Here is a 13728-nt window from a genome sequence, read left to right on the forward strand (position 1 = left end):
CCTGGACAAAAATAAAATTTTAAATTTAAATGAAGTCCCATTTAAACGACATCACTATATATATCAGAAATTTGGATCGTTATTCAAGGAGGTTTCCATGCAATGCAAAAAAAGACAGCTCAAGGCCAATTCTCCTTCAGTTTGCTACGTTAATGTAGAACAGCATTTGAAAACATTTATGTTATCACTGCCACCCTTATCTAGGCAAACAAGTGTTCCCTAAACTCAAGAATAAAATATTGTTAATTAGTAACATATGGTTAGTAGCACTTCCCTCTCTTTGATTCCCATAATGAAATCAGTTTTAAGGTTTTTATACTTGTTCACAACTGAAAAACAGCACAGTTATTCTAATTTCTTCAGTTTGGTTGCAAGTTTAAAAGTCAAATTAAAAAAATAATTGCATCAAAGACCTTCTGAATTCTCATTATGCGAGTTTGAATAATAAAATGTCAGAGTGTGCAAGTCCCTGTCTATTACAAGTCTGAACTTGATCAAATTACTTATGATGAGCATTTCATGAAACAACACATTAACAATTCCTATTTATATGTAAAACAGTGAGGAAATGTTCAACCTTGGCAAGTGCAAGCCAAGTTCTTGGAAATTTTTCAAGATTTGGCAAAAACCAAAGCAGCCACGTATCTGCAAATTTGTGGGGGAAACGCATTTTCTGAACTTGGTTTATCTTAAGTTCTGCTCTGTCATCCATCCATACAGAAAAACCTTAACTTCCAGCTCTTAAAGCATCTCCTGTGATAGCATCTCCATACTTCCTATCAAATGCAATATTAAAAATCTTTTACATTTTCCTCCCAGAGCTGCTTGTCTGTGAGGCAGCCTGGAAGCAACGTCCCCACACTTGTGTCAGACACAGAAATTGCTCTTGGCATGACATCCAACTCTGCCAATCACTCACACATCCTTGTACAGCTCCAGGAATAAGTACTAGACCTCAGCATTATAACTGTGTGATAGCTGACTTCATGAGCAGAGAAGTTCTAAGCATCAAGTTAGAGTTCTGTGTCTCACTTTTAGCTAAATCTTCTCTCTCTCTCTCTTCAGTCAAAGCTGGTTTAAAGTTTAAAAGCTCCCAGGAATACTTCTTTTAAGAATTAAAAAAATAAAATATTATTACAAGAATTTGTGAACAAAAAATGCTAAAGAGAAGGCAATTTCAAGAACAGATTTGAAGGGGAAGAATAATTCTTTAGGATTGATGACACCTTTTCCCTGCTAGGAGAGAGACATTCCTAACACCCAAAAAGGGTTTATGGACATCTTTTATTTACTGAGTTATTAATATATTTTAATTTATTAATAACCAGTCAAATGCTAATAAAAGAAACTTTCATACATCTGTTCTGAGAATCATCCAGGCACTTCTTACAGAGAACAATGAAGAATGCAATTCTGTAATAAAGACCAAGAACTAAAGATTTATTGGTCCCCTATTAGACTTCAAATTGTTCCCAAGACCAAACATTTGTGCCTAGGTTCCTTCTCAAGGTTATGAAAAACAAAAAAATGGGTCACCTCCTCAAAACTGCACCACCCAGTCTTCTACCAGAAACTAAAGGAATTTCCCAACAGGAACATGAACCAAAAACTGCATTTCCCACAATTATCAAGAACACAAATGTATTACATATTAGGAAAAAAAAAAATTAAAAAAAAAGAGGAGCAGCACTCACCCTCTTGTTTCCTCCTCCTGCCCCCTGCCCCTCTGTATCTTGATCCACTGCTCCAGCTGCAGCATGGAGTTGGTTCTCTGCATGACGCGCTCATGCTGGGCTCCATCCGCAGCATCCCCGGCTGCCAGGGCTCTGCTCTCAGCTCCATTCACATGCACAGCCCTCAGGTGCCCTCCTGGAATTGTGGTGATGGGCAAAGTCCTGTACTCCGACCCCAAGGGGTTCAGCTTCACACTGTTAATTTTTGTCAGTGGTTTGTCCTGCCCCACTTTCTGGAATCCGTATTTTTCAGCTTCCAGAGCTTTCTTCTCCTCATTTTTGGTCACTTCTTTGTTCTTCTGGTTGTTTTGTGCCTCTGGCTTAATCAGCACCCGATGGCTTGAAATACTGTTTGCCTCTCGAGGTGATCTATTTCCAACAGTCAACTTCTCTATTCTGCAAGGGAACATATGACAAGTTGTAATGCCAAAAAAACTTACAAAAACTAACAAATATTTGAAGTTATTTCAGTGAACCCTTGCCCAGATATTTTGCAACAATATCTTGACTTTGAGAGAAAAAAATCATTACATTTTCACAATAATCAAGGACAGGATCGGGTATTTTGTTGCTGGGTTTTTTGTGTTCTTTTCCATTTGTTTTTAATTTTGTTTGGGGATTGGTGGTAGTGCTTGATTGGTTTGTTTTTTGGTTGGTTGATTTGGAGTTTTTCTGGTTGGCAAGTGTGAGTATTGTTTTCTTCTACACTTTTCTCTTCATTTGCTGCTTTAAAAACAATTATAACATGAGGTAATTTTTTAAAAATTCAGCAGTCAGTTAAGCACCTAGAAAAAAATCTGTGCAACAGGAAATAAAGCCAGAGTCTGAAAAAAGTGGATGTTCAGCTCCTGGAGGGCTGAATATTCAAAGGGTAAAAATATTCAGTGGCTTTCCAAGAGCTACAGCTTCCAAATGTCAACAGCCTGAAATTCAAATGATTTTCAAAGTCAGCTTGTGATTCACAATACTGCTGAATTTAGCATATAATGAGCTCCTTTAAAGAAAGCAAATGACTTTTCATGGTCATTGGTATCAATTAGGTTTCTCTGGTATGTTATCACTTTGGGTGGTTTACATTTTGTGGAAAATGACTATGGCTTTTCTAATTTCAAGGTGGAAGAGAGTTGCTGACTTTAGGAACTGTACCTCAAAAATAATGATATTTTTTGAACTGCTACAGCTTTACAGCATTTACACAAGTACAGTTCTATCAGTAATCTTCTTTTAAAAATTTCAAAATATCAAGAGGCTCTATCTTTTGCCAGACTTGGAGGACCTGAACTTCAATTCCAGCTCAAAAAGTGACTTTTGGATTTAGTTCACCAGGAAAAAGAAAAAAAAAACACCACAAAAACCCATCACCTTAAAATGTTTTGCTCCACAGTTTTTGGTATTGGAAGAAAGAAGAGGAAGAGATATAATTCCTTAAGATTACATCTCTGTATAAAACCAAAGAACAACACTTTATTTTAAGATGATGTCGATAACTCTTCCTTCTGTTTAGTTTTTTTTTTTTTTTGCAAATGAATTATTCATATCTTTAAAACTGTATCCAGTTCAAGTGTCTGTAAAAAGGCCATCACACACAACTTACCAGGAGCACAAGTCTGACTACAAACACAAAGCATTATTACTTACCCCATAATGAAAAAAAGTCATTTATTTCTCCCCCTAAGACCTTAAATTGTTCAAGACCAAACATTTGTGCCTAGGTTCCTTCTCAAGGTTATAGAAAAAAAAAAAAAAAAAAAAAAAGAAGAAAAAAAAGAAAAGAATCACCTCCTCACTCCCAGTCTTCTACCTGAAACCAATGGGATTTCCCAACAGGAATGTGAATGAAAAACTCAATTTCCCACAATTATCAAGTTTAAAAAAAAAAGTGTTAAAAAAGTGTTAAGATTTCAGTTTTCTGCCAGCACTCTGGAGTTTACAAATGAATACAAAGCCTACATTGAAAATAATCCTGAACAGAGCATGTCGCAGTAGCACAACCCACCCCATTATATAATATAAAACTTTTATAAATCTTTCTCAGGTGGCTTTAGAGCAGAGGAAAAGGTGGAAAAACCATGGTAGAGGGAGAGTGGTATCCCTAGTGTTCAATTCACACTCCCATAGTACTTTCCACTGTGCTTTAATTAAAAACCAGCAACTCCCAAAATCACAGAATTGTTTTCCCATGCAGCCTCACGCTGCATCACTCATTGCTATGGTTATGCATAGCAGAGCCAAACATTTCCATTTTACAGTCTCTGGGAGGGTGTAGAGCTGAAGGACTGACACTCAAACACACTGCTGGGCTCTCTTGGTGAAACCAAATCAGCCAGCCCTGTGTGACCAAGGGATCTCTTTCCACAGTAAAGGATCCATATGGGAAAAAACTACCAGAAACAAATGTAAGGAACGTCAATCCATGTGTATATTTGGCTCCATATTTATAGCTAGCTCTCAAAGACATACCCAACAAGGCTTGCAGGCTATTTGAGGACAGGGAGAAGGGGAAGAGAATGAGCACTGAACACGGGTCTTTCAGCAGATGCTGAATGCAATTTATAGATTTCTGCAACCCAAAAGGAATCATATGTACAATGTGCAGTACAGAAAAAGTACTATTTTCTGCTGGCTTATATAAAGAAATAATTCAGAAAGGGTTGCAGAGGGGGGAGCATGTGATTAATTATCAGATGGACACGGGGACTGTGATCTACCAAAGCAAGGCAGAGGCATTTGAAGAGGAAAAGCCATCCTGCCCAAGCATACTGACGTCAGCAAGCCCCCACTGTGGATGTCTCTATGCTAACAAGTGCTTTTTTGGCAGCCTGGCTTAGGCTGTTGGAAAGTAACTACACAAGAAGGGAAAAAAAGCAATCTTTTCTTAGTCCTGCTGCATCACTGAGGAGAAAGAAAGGCTGCAGCACACAAGCTGGCAGTGAAAGGACAGGAATTGCACTCCAAGCTGGGAGAACAGAGAATCAGCATTTAGGGTAAAATGGTAAATCAGTGTGTTGCTGGACACTGCCATCCAAAAACACAAGCAAGCACCCAGAGAGGGTGTTTGAGATCTTATTTTGAGTCATAAGCTTCAACAGCTCCCCACTGACTCAAGTATTTGGTTTGATTATTTTAATATGTCTCTCAGTACATTATTAAACTTGAATGTACTGTCTAGGTAAAATCAAAGCTGTTTAGAAAGGAGTAATTACAATTAAGTCAACAGGGTCAAATACTATTTGTTCTTCCCTGCATCTAAACATCAGAAGGGAATATTTCTGCTGTTAACAGAGACCAGTTCTAAGAGAATCAGGTACATTTTTACTTTCTCACTTGATTATCTCATTTGTGGTTTATGTGGCTAACTATGTGTGGAAAGAGTAGAAGAGTAGTTTATAAAAAAACTTGGTAACTTCCCTCCCACCAACTTCATGTTTTAAATATTCCTTTTCTCTTTATCTTCTCCAAGGAACTCACATCTACAGAAAAGCAGACACAAAAAAAGGTGCTGAATTTATTTAAAAGATTTGGTTTAACAGCCTGTTGGATCTGATTTCCCGAGTACCATAAGCAGTGAAGTATCTTGATTACTAGTTTTGAAGAACTGTTCTGCAAAAAACTCTGGATTTATCATTGGGCAGTTTATATTAACAGGCAATTAAGTGGCCCAACATCAGATTACATGAATATTTAAGGAAGCAAGTTCTTAATTACTCATTTATTGTATTGCAAGCACCTAGTCTGTTAGAAAACTGTATTCAGTGTAATGTCAGAACCTCTAAAAACACAGAACTCAGAAATAAAAGCACTGCCAAACTTGACTGAACCAAAATAATTTATGCTTAAGCTCCCTTTATGCCAAACTTTAGGTTACTTAGAGATGAGGTAATAAGACACATAATACTTAACAGATTTTTACAGGGAAAGAACAGTATTTCTTCTGCATAAGATCATATCCTGCTATGTTTCATTTTAAGAACCTAAGAAACAGCCAAAAGATGGATTCTTTAGAAAACAGATGTCTTAGGGTTTTCTTCCTTATTATAGCTAGCAGATATGGAATTCTTTGAGACTTGGTCTTGAAATCTATTTTCTCTGAAGTAATTATTTCAAGGCTACCAACGAAGTTTTCAAAGAGGTCACATCTACTACTGTTTGATTCTGAGGTTTCTTGCCTGAATCAAGCCCACAAGATGCTGTTATATAAGTTGCTTTTCTGACAGTTGTTTGGCTGCTGGCAAGCCTGCTCTGCCTGTGATATGCAGGCAGATATTCAGTATTCAAATATCAAATGAAGGTCATTTCACTGGTTCAGAAAAAGATTGACAATGATCCCCTTCCTCCACAATGTGTTTATACTACTGATATATGATTTTTGTTCAAAGTGAAGTGGGTTTGATTTGGTTTTATTAATAATTTCTCCATATGTAAATTACCATTGTATCTGCAATACAAACCTGATTTTTCAGATAAAGTTTTTTACCACTAAACCTCTCTGGTACCTGTGCCCATGACATTTTTTTATTACTTATTTAAACTCAGAGTTTCTCAGCATTGCTGACTTTCTTTAGCTCCAGGGTAGCAGGAACTAACAGACTGGAAAATAGATCAAGTGACAGCAGCCATCAGCAATAAGTTCTGTGCTGTCAATAATGAGGAGCTTTTAAACTTCCAATTGATGAGGTTTCCATTAGAGATGCCATGGAGCTGACCCAAGGGACCACACTCAGAGAAAATTACTCTCAGTGGAGAGACAGCAGCAGGCAGGGTTCAGCCTCTGAGAACACAAAGCTTCCAGTGATAATTTGCTTTTCATTGTCAACACAGGGGCACAGGAAGATAAGGCTCTAGATCAGGTAAGCATCAATCTGATGACAGCTTAATGATGAACAAGAATGGCTCCCCACACGTTGCCCACAGGTTCAACTGGTTAATTTAGCCAGAAATTGCAGCTGTGAATTTGAGGATTATGACAGGTTTGAGCCAAAGGCTGCCACCAGTTGAGCTGCTGCTGCTATTCAGGCAGGAGGGCAGGGAAGTCAAACATGCCTGCACACAGTTATTTGTCATTGCACTTCCTCTGATGCCACTGGATAAGGGATAGCCCATTTTTTATTTCTAGCTCCTGACAATCAAGATTCAGAACAGAACTTAGACTATTTTTGCTACATCAAAATTTTATCCAACACAGTCCAGTCAGTAAGGGATCTTTAATGTAAGGAAAAATCACTTCAGCTAATTTACGTTCTATTTTAAGAACCACCCTTTCATTAAACAAATCAAACTAAACAAGACAGCAATGCACTGTGTCACTGTTTTGTCAATCCACACTACCTTTTCACAGGCTCTGTTTGCACAAGGGCTGCATCTATCATGGCTTTCATCCACAACTCCATTTCCTTCCCTGTATCTGTGCAGAAATAATAGGTCCTCATGTTTGGATGAGCTGCCTGATTGGAAATGACATGGTCATTGCAATAAAAATGTGAGATTCTGTAAAAGAAGAGAGGCAAATATTGTTACTGCATATTCAGTCTAATGCTTTATCTAATAATATTTTGGCAAATAATATGATCAGAAAAAAAAAAAATCAAAAGGAACATTGCAGTGTTTCTTGGTCACTGAATTCATGTTTTCAAAATAACTGCCTTTAATTTTCAATCATAGCTGCTTCTTCATTAATACATTAAACAAAAAACCCTTAAATTTCTTCTTCTTATAATTACAAAATATATGTAATTATAAAAAGCTTATACTGAGCATTCACTAATAGAGTTTAATATAATTTCTTATTTATAAGATTTTTAGCATAGATTTTGGTAGTCTGAATGATACAAAAAGCTTTAATTTGTACTTACCATAGTAAATAAATGATGTCTTGGTTAGGAGACCAAACAAAGTGCCAAAAGGAGCTCATAAAACAACAATAAAAAAAGTCAGAACAAAATGCTTAGTAAAGTAATTTATATCATGATTTAAGATTGTCATGAAACACTCCTAAGAGTGATTCATGTAATATCATGATTTAAGTGATAATAAATTCTTATTTATATTTATGTGTAAAAATACATTATATTTAAATAACTAATGAGCTTTCATTAGTGGGATAAGTTCAGCTGCAGATGCTGGTTTATAATTCTAAAGGACCACACAGGATTTAAGATCCAGGAACTAAAAAAGAAAACACTATTAAGTGACATCCATCCATCTCCCCACTCTAGTAATTATGTCTATATTGACATCAAGCCAAGCACTTGAAACTTTTGCTACTCTATTATGCAGAAATCAGCCTGTTTGTCAATCCTTTTTTACCTACTAACTGTACAGCGAGTTTTTGTGAGCAGGCTGTGTGCCTTCAGACCCAGAACCTGGCAAAGCTGAGTCCCTCACCTTGAAGGCGTATTTGCGGTTGATGTGGTCCTCAGCAGACAGCACAGAGATCTGGAAGCTGGGCAGAAGGATGCTCCCCAGGATTCCCTCCTCCTTCTCATCTGGGAATGCACACTGGGGTTAGAGAACACCTCTGCACACACAGCACTTGCATGCATCCCTCCATTTTAATATTTAATTACGAATTATAGTTTTAATTCCCACAAAGAGTTTACACTCAATTACATGCCATTATTAAGAATGTATACATTTCAGATAATTTGTAAAAAAAAAAAAGGCTCTCCCACAAAACAAACACCCTTTTCCCAGAACCCTGTTTTACATAAAATTTTAGATCAACAGATCATAATAAAAAAAAAAGACATTTTAATTGAAAACTACAACCAGCTTTTAAATCCAATTATAGTTTAATAAAGGAATAATTGGATTCAATTCATAAAGTCAGTCTTAATTGCATTTCATGCACAGAACTTCTATTCACAATCAGTATTTTAGACTGTCCCCCAGAACACTTCCCTTAGTTGAAGGGAGTGCCCACAATAAATAACCCTATCTGTGAAATTAAGATGAAAACGGGTATTGCAAAATTTCAATGAAAAATTAACACTGGTACAATTGAAATACACTTAAACAGCACGGCAAGACCATTGTTTATGTGTGAAGTTAAAAATATTTTCCAGGTTCTCATTTACTCCCAAGACTTTGAAAAGCAAGAACCTTCATTTAAGTTATTTATATGGGGAGAGCTGTGCCCAGCCATTTTAGATGACAAATCAGATGTAAAAATTATGCTCTCTGGGATAGTTATCTAATTGCAGAGCTAAGCATAAATTTATTCCAATTAGAAGGCAGGAAAGAAATGGAGTGGGTTTACTTCCAGGAACTGAACAGCGCCTTTAAATATGACTGAAACCATCCCACCTTCCCTTCAAACATTAACTCCTTGCTAGCCACACACAAAAATATGCCCTGTCCCAACACACATTGCAGATATTGGGGTTTACTTTACTAGGACTTCTGTTTGGAGGAAAAGTTCTCTTTTCTTAGATCATATTTTGACTAATGACCAAGTATGTGTATTTAGCATTTTTGTTTCACTGAACAGCTGCATGTCTGGAGGACTTTGGTCTTTGCTGAAGACATGCTGCTACATTCCAGTTCCAGATTTTAAAGATCTGCTTCCAATCATCTTGCTTTGATCTACACATCCCACTGCCCCATACCCAGCTTTACTTGTGTGCTGTGCATGAAGAGCACACAAGAGCAGATCTGCCCTGGCCCAAGAATTTTAATTTGTGCCAACAAGAATCTTGAAAGTGGATATAGTCCTTCATGCCTGGGGGGAACAGAAAAAGTTCTAAGCTGTGAGAAAATATTTTTTTTCATCTATAAATTCTATTTCAGCTGCTAACATGGTAACACAATTCTGGAAGTTCAGTAAGATTTACCAAAGAAACCAAACAGCCACGGTCTGTGGTTTGCTCTGGGAGTAAGTGCATGACCCTCCCTTTTCATTTTTTAATATCTGAGACAGAATTAACAGAAACATAAAAAGGTTCAGAGTAAAAGCTTTTTATATTTTAGCACACACTTCTAATACATTTTGGACTACCAATGCACACATTTAATTCCAGTTTAACAGTTTTAACTACTTTTTATGGAGTGATAGCTAAAAGCTACATTTATCATGAAAACCATTTAGATTATTCTGCTTGTATTTCAGATTGTTGAGCAGAATAACATGTAGAAAATAAAAAGTAAGATGATAGAGCTGTTTGCATTTATTTTATTTATTGTCAGTTTTGCTTATTGCTTTTCTTGTTGTGTTTTGACAAACTTCCTGTGCAGTGCTTTGCTTAAATTCAATTTAATTTGCTCTTAAAGCAACTAGAATGTAGCATTTTCTTTACAACTTTTTGAAGAAGGAGCCTGAAGACATATTTAAAATAAACCTGCAAAAAGCACAGACATATAATGACCATGTAGGCAAATACAGTGTAACTGTCCCAGCCTGTTGATGCCTCCACAACTGGAATTTTAGCTTGATTTTGACTCAGCAGGGGTTTATCCAACTATGAGAAACAAAGCCTAATGATCACATTTGAATAATTCAGAATTTGTTAACTAAACCAGCTGCAAACAGAGCTTTTATGTTTCAGGCCTGACTTGCCTTTGATTGGATCTGTGCTGCACTTTCAGAGAACACTATTTTCAACTCATCAGTCTCTGCTTTCAGCACCAGCACCAGCACCAGCTCTACAGTGCCAAAGTTTCCTTTGCTGCCTTTCACCCCCTGGCGGCTGCAGATGGCCCCGTTTGCATTCCTCTATTCTGCCATGCTGTGCAATGCTCTTCCCTCTCAGCTGAAATGGTTGTACACTTGATTTCAGCATTGTCTGCTCCCCTGTGCCCAAGTCCTGTTTGTTTTTCTCCTCAGGAGCACTCCAGTTCCTATCTGCAGTGGTGAAGGGATCACTACCCTGCCTAACTCCAGGCTGGAATGAGAAGCAGCTCAATGTAAAGTAAGTCTCATCTAGCTACATGAGGCACTACGAGATTCTTTTGTTCCAAATACAGCAGAGACTTCTACTTGTATGGAATTGAACAATGTTTCATTTTCCAAGTATTCATGAACACTGATTAGAGTTCCCACAGGCATATATATCCTCTTTATCACTCTAAAGGCAGAGTTCCAGCCCCCCTGCACTATATCCCTTCCCTATCCTCATTTCAGCTCTGTAATTCACATAAAAATCAGATTTAACCTGACATGCTTGGTTTCTAGCAACAGAAGCTATGAGAAGACTACAACCCAGAATTCAGTGACAGAGGTGGCTGTGAATGGGTTTGCCCTTGGAGCATAGCCTGGCAGGCAGGAAGAAATTATGTGAAACTGGTAATTAAGAAAGAAAGAAAGAAAGAAAAAAAATATAACAGTAGCAGCTATACAATTGTTTAAATCCATTAAGTAGCAGCTTCTTTCTTACATTTGAGTGGTGTCTCAAAATATATGTGCTCCCAGTAGAATTAGTAAAGGAAGCCCCCAGGAGCTGAACTTACCTCTGTAATAGAAGAGACAGAGATCTGAGAGCACAAACCACCTCTTCTTCCACAACTTCATCCCAGTGCTGTCCTGCAAAAGAGCCCAGGGTCAGGTCAGAGGCTCTGGGGCAGCAAAAGGGCACAGGGGACTGTGGGTGCAGGCAGCTCACTGCCCTGCCTGGCCCCAGTGCTCCTGCTCCTGAGCTGTGCTGCACACCAGCAGCAGGGACAGGGAGTTACCAATCCCACACTGCTGGGCTGGAAAAACCATTTAGCTCAGCAGTTACCAGCTGTGCCAAGCACTAAAACTATGTCCCAAGTGCCACAAGAACACGTGTCATCACACCTTCAGGACTGGCCACCCAACTCCTTCCTGGGCAGCCAGCTCTGGTGAAGAACTTTTTCCCAAAATCCAACTAAAACTTGGGGCTCTTCCCTTTTGTCTTGTCACTTGTTATCTGGGAGAAGAGATCACCTTCACTGCAATCTCCTCTTAGGCAGCTGTAGAGATTTCTTCTTTTCTCCAGGCATGCCAGAGATTACAATCTACATTTTAACTAATTAAAAAAATTAAAGAAATAAAGAAGCTTTTTTCTTTTAAAGAGCACGTCAGGTACATCTTCCTCTGTTTTCTGAAGAAACTCCCTGTCGAACTTTGTCTTCTACTACCACCCATATACCTAGAGCAAATTTTTTTTCCCAAAAAAAGCTTATTCCTGTGAAAGTATAATTTTCTTTTATGCTTATAACCAGTTTACACCACACAACTCAGAATGAAAGATATCCACCACTACTGCAGTGCAAATAAGCCAGAGCACTGCAGCACACACATACTGGCAGAATCTGATTTAATAAATACGTTAATCTGTTCCAAGAAGAAGAAGAGTAAGTGTGAATTAGCAATATTCTTGTAGTAAATCGGTTTTGTGACAATGGAGAAGAGGGATTCTACATTGAAAAACTGTGGGGTGGATTTGTTTTTGGGGTAGCTCCCCAGGCCAACAAAAGTCAGGATAATTTTTAGTCTTGTATTTCAAGCTATCAAACACTGTCACAAGCTGCCAGAGGGGTTGAGGTGCAGCCTTCATCTGTGAGGACATTCAAAGCCCAGCTGGACAAAGTCTGTCCAAGACTCTCAGGCCCAGGAGCTGGAATCCATGATCCTGATGTCTCCTTCCAGCTCAGCACATGCCATCAATCTGTGCCACCATTCTGTGTTCTGTGCCATCATTTTGTGCCATCATTCTGTGCCCCTGCCTGAGCAGGGCAGCTTGTGCCACACTATCATTCCAACCCAGACAACTCTGACTCTGTGCCCCAAAAAGAGCAACAAAATCACCTTTGTGAGAATTTCTCACTCTCAGCGTTGAAGAAGAGTAGAGACCACAGGATTGTCTAAACCTGGGAAAATCTTCCACTAAACAGACACTTCTAGATCTTATTATCTGAGCAGTTTTTAAAAGACTGACTCATCACCAGCCCCCAGAAACACATGCAGGTCATTCCAGTCTATCCGAGTAGGCACAGTAAATGACAATGTAGATCAAAATTACACACATTTGTCTCAGCTGAGTTTAAATTAGGAGTTCTTAAGGGGTCTTGGTGGATTTTAAAAACATGGCCTAATGGGTTTTGTTTTTTTTTTTTTTTAATAAAGCTACTGCATTCTGATTTCCTGTAAACCAATAAAAGTGCAAGTGTAGCCTGGTATTGCAGAATAGCAAATCTGCAGCAGGCTAGAACACCGTCCCAATACTAAAGAGCACATACTTCAGATTAGTTTACACTCCATGGGAAAACCTAAAATAATCTCTAGTGATTATCTCTGAATTAAGAAAACAGACATATCTATATGAATTTTATGAAGAAATTGCTTCATTTACAATTTTTTAATTAAAAATATTGCTTTCAGAGAAAAATAACCCCAATATTCTGGGTCATACACCCTTGTCCAATCATCTCAATGCAGCTGAAATGAAATCAGCTATTTAATTAATAAGCACTCTTCACTTGTATGGGGTCTTGATTTGTGTCAGACTGACAGTCAGTAAGGAATTAATTAATTAACAGTGTATAGCTTCATTGTACTATTGCTATCATTGTATTTTATAGAAGTGGTTGCCTTTTGTGCCACACTAGAGGGAATAAAAAGGAAGGGGGTGAGGAGGGTCTGAGTACCTGTTTGTAGAGCCAGCCTCGTCTGACAACTGGTGCATTAGGATTCCTCTTTATGGAGTTGGACCTCTTCCCAAAATTATGAACCTTCTTTGAAGAGCGTGATGTCTACATTGAATTAAACGTTAAAGAAACCATGACATCAGTAACTGCAGAAAAATCAAAACACTTCTCTTTTCTTTAAGATCTTTTTTCTTATATGTGTTCCTCTGGGGGACTGCACAATACAAACTCCATTCTTTTTTTTGGTAAATAATTATGGCAATGGTTCTGCTGGTTTCAGCATTTCTTTTTTTTCTTCTGTAGAGAATATGAAGATAAACCCCAAGACAAGTACTAAGAGATGTTTTGGGATTTTTTTAGACAAGAAAAAACCCGACCAAACACATATCTGACC

The 13728-nt window shown here is 37.9% G+C and overlaps 1 protein-coding gene across 1 annotated transcript in view; it reads right to left on the reverse strand.

Annotated features, from left to right (window-relative positions):
• PLEKHA5 (pleckstrin homology domain containing A5) overlaps window positions 1-13728 on the reverse strand; it is a 149283-nt gene that overhangs the window by 42558 nt on the left and 92997 nt on the right. The window contains 5 exon segments of the mRNA XM_042779230.1: window positions 1695-2129; window positions 7059-7174; window positions 8115-8215; window positions 11175-11247; window positions 13335-13439. Coding sequence (XP_042635164.1) covers window positions 1695-2129; window positions 7059-7174; window positions 8115-8215; window positions 11175-11247; window positions 13335-13439 — 830 coding nt within the window.

This window comes from Catharus ustulatus, chromosome 4 (assembly GCF_009819885.2).
Source record: "Catharus ustulatus isolate bCatUst1 chromosome 4, bCatUst1.pri.v2, whole genome shotgun sequence".
In the NCBI taxonomy this organism is placed as follows: domain Eukaryota; kingdom Metazoa; phylum Chordata; class Aves; order Passeriformes; family Turdidae; genus Catharus; species Catharus ustulatus.